Below are 10,614 nucleotides of genomic sequence, written 5' to 3'. Positions count from 1 at the left end.
CCTGCACTCACTTAATTTTAACCCAGTAGGGGTTTAACATTATTTAAATGAATTATAGAATACTGAATTATATATATTGAACATATTTTATTAATTTAAAACACTTATTTGAGTACTTTTTCAAATTTTTGGTCACCCTTCAACAGACCACAAGCAAAAGAAACGTTAGCTGTTTTTTGTTTACGAATGGTGGTGGCAAAGTGTTGTGATCTCTCATAATTCGTTCATGGTGGAACTCGATGTCGTGCACAAAAGTGGTTGATATTTACGTGGCTATCGTCTGATTGGGATTTTCTAACACGATTGCAATATGAAAGAGAATCGATTACTGATAGAAACAGAGGAAAGGTTATTGTATACGGTATATAGATTATATAAGCAAATGTTTAATTTTATAGTTATGGTGATGTTATGATCACATTCATATTTAAAATAAAATGTATTATACTTAGTGTCATTATATGTATGCTATACCATAAAATACTTCTCGGTTGTAATATACATGCTGATTTTTGTCTCCTGATGACCAGTAATCAAGATGTGTTGCTTCAACACAGTCATTTATACCAGATATTCCATATTTTTCGCAAACAAAATATTTTTCGACTGCATTTTCTTCATCCTTTAATTATATTGGCATCATTGACTAGCCCATTGATGAATGTTTGCGTTGTGAACAGATTTTTGATAACTACCTGTAGCCAAAATCATTAAGAAATCGTCAATTTTAACTGAGGTAGAGGATGGTTGCTTCTTTTTGATAGAACCATGTGTATTTTCATTTCGTTGAGTGAATACTGAAATATGCTCTTATTCTTTTGAAATGCAACGAGTTTAAAAAAATATATACATATTATATTTGCGCAGTCTCGCAATTTCGCGAATTGCATACAAAGAAAAAAATTGTTAGTTAGGATTGAGTATTCGGTTTAATTTAATTGTTTACACGCAATTATTTTTGGTGTGGCACGGTGTGGAAATAGCTTAGGAAAGGCATTAGCGAGGGAGTTAATCAAAGGCTCAAAATGAAACAAGGCGATTTCATTATTTGTTTTCTAGTTTCCCAATACTTTGCTTTGACAATCAAACGTACAGAACAGTGTTGTAGGTCTAGTGCCAACACCTTTAATGAATGCGCCTTGAGTTCATTGTATTACGCCGTTCCTCCTTTTGTTGTCAATTGTTACGTCACAGCAAAATTCTCTGTAATGTCGTTCCCACGACAGTCGGTTCTACCGGAACGACCCGGATTTATATCCGGCCAAGGACTGCCACTTCAGCAGCATTCCTCATATATATATGGGGAATGTTTATGCTGCTACAACAACAACAACAACTCTGTAATGTGTCATTTTAAGAACCGTCTGACGAGGGAACTGGCAGTCTGGCATCATTATTGTCACATCTTTGAACTGGCAACTAGAAGTTACATATGTCACACCGAAAATGTTAAATAAACGAATTCCTTTTAGGGGCATTTTCTTATATATCTTTCTAATGGCCAGTAATGGCAATTCTGAAATAATACAATTTAAGACATAAACGAATATTTTGGATTGGATTTTGTTTGTTTATTGTTAGAAATTGCGAACTCTTCAATTTAAAGACCCTCAAAGCAACCCTGCTTAGATTGTCATCGTATGTATGTACATAATTATGAAAGGAACAAAAGTCTTGGTGGAAGTATTGTGATTTTCTGGAGCATTATTTATTTTTCTGAAAAAGGCAATAACATTCACAGAATAACACAAAAAAAGTTGTGAATATAAAAACGAGTGCTCCGCAACCATTGTATATTAAAGCCCTAAAGTCTTGCATACACAATTCATTATAATAAATCTAATACTTAAGGTTAGTTAGTCTAGATGCTAACAATCCTTCTTCGCAACAGTGTCGTGTGCATACGACAACCCAACTGTTCCAATGTTAGAGGTGCGGTGCGTCAATTCCGAATCACAATTAGGCAAGAGGCACAGCTGCCAAATCTATCACCATACGATGTAACTTATACCCTGTTAGACAGATTACCAAAAGTGTACGTACACGAGTTTTTGTATATTTGTTATTGCAGGTCAATTTGATATTGCGTGAAAATGAGTATATACAGACGTTTCCGGAAGACGACAGCATTGTGCGCAGCTATGAATCCAACCAGTTGAGTTCAAATAGACCTTGTGAAGATTCCCGTACAGAAGCCACGTTTTTACATAAAAGTGGTGAGTGATTTATGTAACTTAATTGTTTGATAACTTATTTTTAAAATTAAATTTTATCTACTAAAGGTTTCATTTGTGGAGTGTTCGATGGTCACGGCGGACCCGCCTGCTCGCAAGTTATATCCAAACGTTTACTGCGATACGTAGCTGCAGGAGTTATAGATCGTACAACACTGAAAGAAGTAGTAGCCAAAGAATACAATAGCCAATCGTTCTTAAAATGTCATAATGATAAGGTAAAATCAGAAGTCTGCATGATCTAAAAAACCTAAACAAAATAACGTATTATCAACAGGCCGACTTCGTAAATGAAATAAAAACTATTTACGAGGACAGCTTTAGAGACTATGTGCAAACAATTTCTAGTCAAACGGTTGAGAAAATATCAATTGAAATAACGAACGCTTTTATGCGGTTAGATGACGATTTGTCGAAAGAGGCCTTAAAACACACAAACATGCGCACTATGTCGGTGGCAATGTCAGGTAATGATAAACAAAATATTAAGAGAAACATATCTATAGATATTATTCCAAAGTATAGGCGCTGTGGCATGTGTTGCTCACATTGATCACTTAGATTTGCATGTTGCTAGCACCGGTGATTGCGGAGCAGTTCTTGGCACACAATGCCCTGAAACTGGTCAGTGGCATGCGAAAAAATTGAACAACGAACACAATGCCGACAATCTCAAAGAAGTGCAACGCATCTTAGAGGAGCATCCCAAGGAGGAGCAGGATACCGCTATACGAAATGAGCGGCTGTTGGGACAATTGGCGCCATTGCGAGCGCTTGGCGACTTTCGTTACAAATGGAGTAACGAAATTATGGCTAAATATGTCGTACCTACATTTGGAGAACATTCTGTTCCACCGCATTACTATACACCACCTTACCTAACGGCGCAGCCAGAAGTGCAACATCATGTTTTAGGACCCAGCGATAAGTTTTTAGTTATTGCCAGCGATGGTTTGTGGGATTTTTTAACACCGTCGCAGGTCATAAGTTTAGTTGGCGAGCATTTTAATTCCAAGAAGGTGATGGAGCCGATGAAAATACCTTCGGGGGATGTTACATTATTGGAAGTTGCCAAATTACTTGCCGAACGAAAGTAAGTGGCAAAACTCTTTTTTTGTTTTGTGTTTTGATCATATTTTCTTGTTATAATATATTCCCAGAGCTGGGCGCGCACGTAAGCCCTTGGATCAGAACTCTGCCACACATTTAATACGTAATGCGTTAGGTGGCACCGACTACGGGATTGAGCACTCAAAAATAGCATATTATCTTACTTTGCCGCAGGATGTGGTGCGTTTGTATCGTGACGATATAACGATTACTGTCATCTACTTCAATACAGAATACATTACAAGGCTTAATGGGGACTCATAGACTACAACACTAAACACTGCTGTAAACTAAATAGATACCCAATCTTCTGACTTCAAATCTCTTTAATTAGCGCAATTTTTAGTTACGTTTGTAAATAGCTAATCACGTTCTTTTTTTTTGATTAACTGTTAACTGTGGACAGTTTAATAGCAAAACTGATTGTTCCTTTTATTATTATATTTTTTTTAATTTTTAGACATAGTTATAAAATTGCTCTCCTACTTTTTCCGCAGGTTGGTGTTACGAATCTGTTGCAGAGGATTTGTAATTTGTTTTCCAATTGTTAACTTCATTGTATTAGTTTTTAAGTTCAATTGTGAAAATAGAGCGGCCACTTAAATTACCTTTCCGTTTTATTAATTACTTTAAATGGGCATCCTTAAAACTATTGAAAACGAATCTATTGGAACCATTAATGTTTTGAGCAGTCACCATATCCTAGTGCTCACATCGAAAACTTGCAAAAGTAGTCATAAAACCAAAGTTCTACCACTTGGCGGACAACACGCTAGAAATTAGAGAAGGTCTTCTAAATACATAAATGATTGTGGGCCCGTGCCTAGGAAATCGGTAGCGTAGTGTGATGCCGATTTTGTGTTGCGGTTTTAGTTACGTAGAAAACGGCCTTTTTGTGGCCGATCTTTAATTTTAGATACAACAACAACAATCATATCACCCAGCTGGGCTGATGAGTCAAACAGTCGATTTTTCGACACTATACTTGGCATTCGTACTATTAAATGTCTTGGTGTCTGATGTCAATTAACCACATCCGAGCCGTACTTAGAATCTGTCAAAGATCGATATTAGTCAGATAATCTATAAACGATTCAGGATGAAATGCAGTCATTTGAATGAAACTATGTTTCATAATAACAGCTCGCAATTGCAAAGTTTTTACTATTTTTTTATTTTATTAATAAAAATGTAAAGGTTTTTCCATTAAGAGGTGTTATTTTGATATTTAAAGGAAATGCTATTTTTTAATATAAATGATCGGATGTTTATTTCATTATAAAGAGTAAGGTATGCCGTTAATAGTGGAAAATAACATCAGCCAAATGACCACCACGACCACGCTTACAGAACAATATCCTTTTTTGAAATTTTCCATAACCGAATAGCAAAGTGGCTGCCCTATGCCCTCGATAGCCTCACGAATTCCATCTTTGAGGTCTTGAATCGACCCTGGTCTGTTGGCGTAGACCTTCTCTTTCACGTGGCCCAAAAGAAAAAAGTCACAAGGTGTTAAATCACAAGATCTCGGTGGCCAATTGTGATCACCTCTTCGAGAGATAACACGATCCGGAAACTTTTCCTGTCAAAGATCAATGGTTTCGTTGCTTGTGTGGCACGTAGCGCCGTCTTGTTGAAAATAAACGTTGTCCAGATCAATACCATCCAATTGCGGCCATAAAAAATCGTTAATCATCTCTCGATAGCGCAATCCTATTCAAAATAACACCTGTTATTGGAAAACCCTTTAGTTCATACTACGGTAAAAATCATTTTTTTTTTTTGCAGTAAAAAATAAATAAGTATTCAAAACTTCGCAATATGTCGTGCTGCTGTCGTGAAGGCGTACGTACTTAATCCTGCCATAAGTTCTGTTACAAGTTAAGTCCGTTATAGATATGAAATTATAATTCTTAATTTTGATGAAATTGGTTTTATTTAATTATGTGAATATTAAAAAAAAATTATTTTTTATCATTTAAAATGGTCACCATATACTTTTACACAAGTCTTCAAGCGATTAGGCCATCCGGCTATTGAGCTATTGCAGTACGCACGGTTTCCATGGATATTCACGTCGCTCGAACCGAAGATTATTTGAGACTCTCCAAATTTCTGTGAGGTCTTCGACAGGCCATGTTCTCCAATTCTTACAACAAACTGTAGTCCAACTGGCCACTGCTGGGTAGTTTTTGCCTTATGAGATGAAGCGGAATCTTACTGGAAGATCCAATGCTCTCCATTGAAGAGAGTACTGCCGAACTGCTTCACCACACCTTCTAAGACATCCTCGTGGCACACTTTTGTCCCGGTCTTAACCCTTTTTACTCAGGAACGAAGAGATGTAACGCCTTTACAAGACACTTCCCACGGAGGCTGGATAGTGGCCACGCTGATCCCTTGGAAAAGCATTTTTAGTGTCTTTGGAAGTTTTAGCATATATTTTGTCGTTTGACTTATTAAAAACTTCTTCAACAGTGAAAATTTTCTAATCTGTGAAAATAATATTTTCGTGCCACCGAAGAAGCTGCTTGCATCTATCGAGTCTAATTTTCTACAAGCGCGTTGTCAAAAGATGACCAGTTGAGCGACGGAAGGCTGTCATGTGCAGATCATCTCTAATTAGTCTTGGCATAGATCTGGTCGCTACATTCATTTCCCTGGACATGGATTTCTGCTTTCGGCTGAACGGCTTTTATGGCTGCACTGGTTCGAACTATTCGAGGCGACCACTTCTTTTTCTGCCTGTCACTTCAGGCCTTTGGGAAAAACGATTGTTCGTGGGTAAATAAACATTCTCGAAATATTAAGTCCTTTAACAATTCGCAAATCTCACTTGCACTTTTACCACACTTTGCAATGCAAATCACTGCAATGCGATTTTCCTTAGCTCCCCACTCCATTCTAAACAAACTAAATAGGCCACGAAACCGAGTATAATTTATGAGTTAACAATGCATACGAGCAAAAGCAAAAATAACGGAACTTTTTTCTGCGAATTTGTTCCCACCGTATGCGTAGATAAAATTTGTCACAGAAAAACTAAGTATGCATTTATCATGGACCATATTTATAGCGCACTCTTTTTACGACTGTAACTTTTCAGTGGAAGATGAAATGTTTATAATAAATTTGTTATAAATTAATTTCCATCGACGAATCGTATAAAAAACGAATGTTTTCCACACACCAATAGGCTGCATTTAGTGATATGCACGGTGTGAAAATGATCTCTTTTAAGTAAATGGTACCTTTCTTTCTATATATATAATATTATATATATAATTTTATATATTGTGCTTGACCTACCTACATGACTAGAGGAAAAGTAATGATGAGTGCTCCCCTTGCACTACAATGGAGGAAGCTCACTATTTAATTTAAATTTCAATATTATTCAGAAGCATTATAATGCGCATTAAATACACAAACATTTACATTTCTTAATTACATTCAAGTTTGGATTATTAATATAGATTTCCAATATAAACCCTTTAATTTAAATTTATGCTTATTGGTGTAGTATTGTTGCATCGCCAACACCACTTCCGTTGTATTTACGCTCAGCTTCGTGTTTTTGTACACAATTAAGAAACTCCACCTGCATCAATGTTATCTCTTCTTTTGAAAAGCGTTGCATTTTTTGCTTAAGGAAGGCAAAAAACAAGTCCAACTCTTCACGTGCTTGTCCATTATACACCACCGAAGTAGGCGATTGCAATTGTAATATGGATGAAGTTGCCGTTTGTTGTGCTACATTCGGATTATTAGAGCTACTGCTCACCACTACAGGAGTTGTTACAATTGTCGATGTAGTCAAATTCTTTAACTTGGTTCCGCCAATTACACTACTGTTGCTACTACCGCCGCCACTTTCGCCCCCACCACCACTTTCTCCTGGTAAATGTGGTATAGAGTCGATGCAGAAGCCATTCATCGAATAAGTGAACGAGTCGGCAGTGGAGTGCGTGTGATGGTGATGGTGTGCACTTTAAAAATAGAAAAAGTTTAACACACGAAATACAAAATAAACAATTCAATTACATACCCAAAATTTTTAGAATCCGTCGACGAGCTTCGTACGACTCCACCTGCACCAATTATGGTTTCACAATCGACACTTGGTCCATTGCCAGTCTCTTCATACATGCAAACTTCTTCATAGTGTACTTCAGTTCCAGTTGCATCATCCAGTGATGAGCCATGTTCATTCTTAACGATTTCTTGCACATCTTCGACATCATCATCGTCATGTGTCAATTCCATATGGGAGGATATGCTTGGATCCTCATGTCCAACATGGTCGATGGTGGCAACGTCATCTGCGACACTCTCTTCATAGGTCGTAAGTATAAATGTCTCATCGTCGTTCACCAAAGTAATGCTGGAATTCGGATGATGTACAATACCGCCATTGGTGTGGTCTTCCTTCAATCGTGTGGCCATGGTCGATGCGGCGCTTCCAAGATCGTGTAAGTCAGAGCGTTGCGTGTCCATCATATAATTTTGGTGACGCTGTGATTTTAGTTTTGGCTGATATACACCCGAAAGAAATTCTAATTCTTTTGCGTAACGCCATTTGGATAAACCGTCCCCAAGTTTTGGTTTACGCAGCCGGTATTGGTGGTAGGTATCTCTTAAGTTTTTCCACTTACGTCGGCACTCCTCCACTGTATATTTGTCTGAAATGTAAAACAATTCAAATAATGACTAAAACACTGTAAAAATAATGTTTTGTCAATAGACAATAAACAGTTTTCTGTTCACGGTAATGGTTTGCTGTTGTAGTTGTTGTCTATTTTCGCGTATGTGAACACAACTTATGCTAAGTGTTTATATTTTTAAATTTAATAAACTTGATATTGCCGTTGTTTTTAGACCTGCTAACGGCACACTAATTAGTAATAATAGCCCTTGGTTTGCTGTTTATGAAATGTCTTCAGCAGATATCTAAAACTCTGTTGAGTCACCACGGCACCTCTCCTATTGTTTCGGTTGGATCAACGTTACAGGCGAAAAAACATCTGTCACTAATAAAAAGCCAATGTTGTTGTTGTTAGTCCCCATACATATGCAGGGAATGCTGCTGAAGTGATAGTCTTTGACCGGAAAATGCGTTGGTTACATAGAACCGACTATCGTGAAAACGAAAAAAAAAGCCAGCGTAAAAAAATAGAGAGAAGTCAACGTTTTCTTTTGCAGTTGGTGTTGCTGTACCTACATACTTCAACGATGTCATGCGTTAGTTTTCCTTTGCTAGCTCTGTTATCCTCCCTACGACTGTTGGGTCGATTGCTATTGCTCAGGCATATATGACTACTGTTTATCCAAATGACTGCAATACATATGTATGTATGCATGTGTTGAAAATATTTATGACGCTACGGCAACAACAACAACAACAACAAATGGTCATTCCAATAAGAAAGAACCGAATATCGAGAGCGAGCACCTCGTGGTGAATGCGCGATTTTTATCCTCAACACCTGGCACAATAATAATTTCTTCGTTGAAGAGTTTTTTTAAACCAACCTTGATTCAAATTTATCTGGAATACCTGGTCATTTTATTAACAAAACGAGATTATCTTCGCGATCAATTCAGGTATTATGGTATATTATTTATTTGTGTATCCTATATTGAAGTCGTTATATTTCTAGTCTCTGCGAAAATAAGTGACAGTCGTTGGTCTGAGTTTTAAAAGGGGTTTTTCGGTTGACTCTTTTTATGCTAATTTATCAAAAGCATTTGACAAAATTTATCATTCAATTTTGGTACGCAAACCGCAGAGTGTTTGTTTTTATTCTTTCAAACCATATATTTCCATCAGGGATTTGGCTGTGATTGTAAACAATAAATATCTCTGGTTGCAATGTCAGGTGTAATACAGGGTAGAATCCTGCGTTCCGTTTTGTTTATTCATTTGTCAATGATTTCGGAGGCTGTATTAAATATTTTGGTCTTTACTTATTTTTGGCCGATGACATTAAATTGTTTCTCACATCTTCCACTAGCAGCATTGCTTGCACAATCGTTTTTTTTTTTTTTTAATTTCAATATTTTATTTCATCAACTCGCTACTTTAAATGCTATGCATATTATTTTTTTTCTGAAGGCATTCAGCAACTAAGCTTTCTTGCGCAAAAATTTCCTGTATGTCTAATTTATTTACAACTCAATTTATAGTTCGCATGATAGTAGAGTACGAGTTCGAAAAAACTAGTCCACTTTGCCCTTTAACCACTTCAAATTTCTGACCCACTTCCATCTTATGATGTTCGTTGCTTGCAGAATAATTATCCAGTCGCTTTTATTTATTTTAATTTTATTTGTTGATATACCGATTGCCCTCATCTACTTGAGCGCTTTCTAACGCCTTTTATGCATTCATCTTCAGAGCGCTTACAGAATTTAATAACGCCCTGATGCGGCTCATTACTGAATTATTTTTATCAAGGTCCTTGATTAAAGCCACGTTGAAGTTGTTTAATCTTTGGCTAAATTAATGCATCTGTTAGTTTTATATTTAAGTGTAATATGTAATCTAGTCTGTAAGGTTGTAAATCGTACCCTGAATAAAGTATGTCATCACTTACTTCCTATTTGCGCTGCAATTTCGGCCCAACCATTTAGTACATCAATCCGGCGCCTCTGGTTTGGTTGCAATTTGTAATTGTATAGTGCGGGATTCTGACGGACCAAGTGTATTAGTGTTATTATATCATCTGCTGGCGCGGTATCCTTTTGGTAGCGTTTACGCTCACGTTCTACATTAGACATATACATTTAGAATTGATGGATGCATTTGGGAAAGCTCGGTTGTTTGTGCTATATTGGACTCACTCATTGTTTGCATTTTGGATCCGGTTTTTATTTAAAGTTTCCTCGTTTATCAGTTTTAAATTCTCCTCGTCAGTGCAATGTTTCCACTCGGTACTCGCTAACTTTGTTGCGAGTTGGTCACTACACAACTTCCGTTCGTTTTCATTCAAATTGCAGCAAAGTAGAAATTGCACCTACCACTTTACTTTTAATTACTTTAAATAGTTATAAAAAAACAATTTTTTACAAATGAACAAATTTTCAACAAATTCCAGGATCTCTTAAGTGATCCACAATTTGTCAAATGTGCATATGCTCAAAAATGGAAATAAAGCAGTGTATGTGGATAAAGAAGTGCATTTTGACAGCTTCAATCAGCTGTTAATAGGCAGAATTACACGGCAAAAGCAACAAACTAGAAAATGTAAACAAAAAATAAAAATTGTTA

The 10,614-nt window shown here is 36.6% G+C and overlaps 2 protein-coding genes across 3 annotated transcripts; one reads left to right on the top strand and one right to left on the bottom strand.

Moving 5' to 3' along the window:
• The first annotated feature begins 1,500 nt into the window (after nucleotides 1–1,500).
• Nucleotides 1,501–3,951, top strand: LOC129239091 (pyruvate dehydrogenase [acetyl-transferring]-phosphatase 1, mitochondrial). The gene is made up of 6 exons (XM_054874383.1): nucleotides 1,501–2,000; nucleotides 2,072–2,216; nucleotides 2,283–2,452; nucleotides 2,512–2,701; nucleotides 2,760–3,327; nucleotides 3,395–3,951. Exons 1-6 carry the CDS (start codon nucleotides 1,866–1,868, stop codon nucleotides 3,606–3,608), a joined length of 1,422 nt encoding a protein of 473 aa, XP_054730358.1. The 5' UTR covers nucleotides 1,501–1,865; the 3' UTR covers nucleotides 3,609–3,951.
• Nucleotides 3,952–6,750: 2,799 nt separating this feature from the next.
• LOC129236935 (uncharacterized) lies at nucleotides 6,751–10,488 on the bottom strand. Of its 2 annotated transcripts, XM_054871249.1 has the most exons (4): nucleotides 10,188–10,488; nucleotides 9,941–10,111; nucleotides 7,393–8,026; nucleotides 6,751–7,333 (listed from the first exon to the last, which is right to left on the bottom strand). In XM_054871249.1, the coding sequence occupies exons 1-4, from the start codon at nucleotides 10,198–10,200 to the stop codon at nucleotides 6,856–6,858; spliced, it is 1,296 nt and encodes a 431-aa protein (XP_054727224.1). In that variant the 5' UTR covers nucleotides 10,201–10,488; the 3' UTR covers nucleotides 6,751–6,855. The 2 variants fall into 2 exon arrangements, with proteins under 2 accessions (XP_054727224.1, XP_054727225.1); XM_054871250.1 differs by lacking the exon at nucleotides 10,188–10,488 and having other exon boundaries at nucleotides 9,941–10,124.
• Between the last annotated feature and the right edge of the window lie 126 nt (nucleotides 10,489–10,614).

The sequence above is a fragment of the Anastrepha obliqua genome, chromosome 2 (assembly GCF_027943255.1).
Source record: "Anastrepha obliqua isolate idAnaObli1 chromosome 2, idAnaObli1_1.0, whole genome shotgun sequence".
NCBI classification, from domain to species: Eukaryota; Metazoa; Arthropoda; class Insecta; order Diptera; family Tephritidae; genus Anastrepha; species Anastrepha obliqua.
This window is presented reverse-complemented; position numbering and strand designations above follow the sequence as displayed.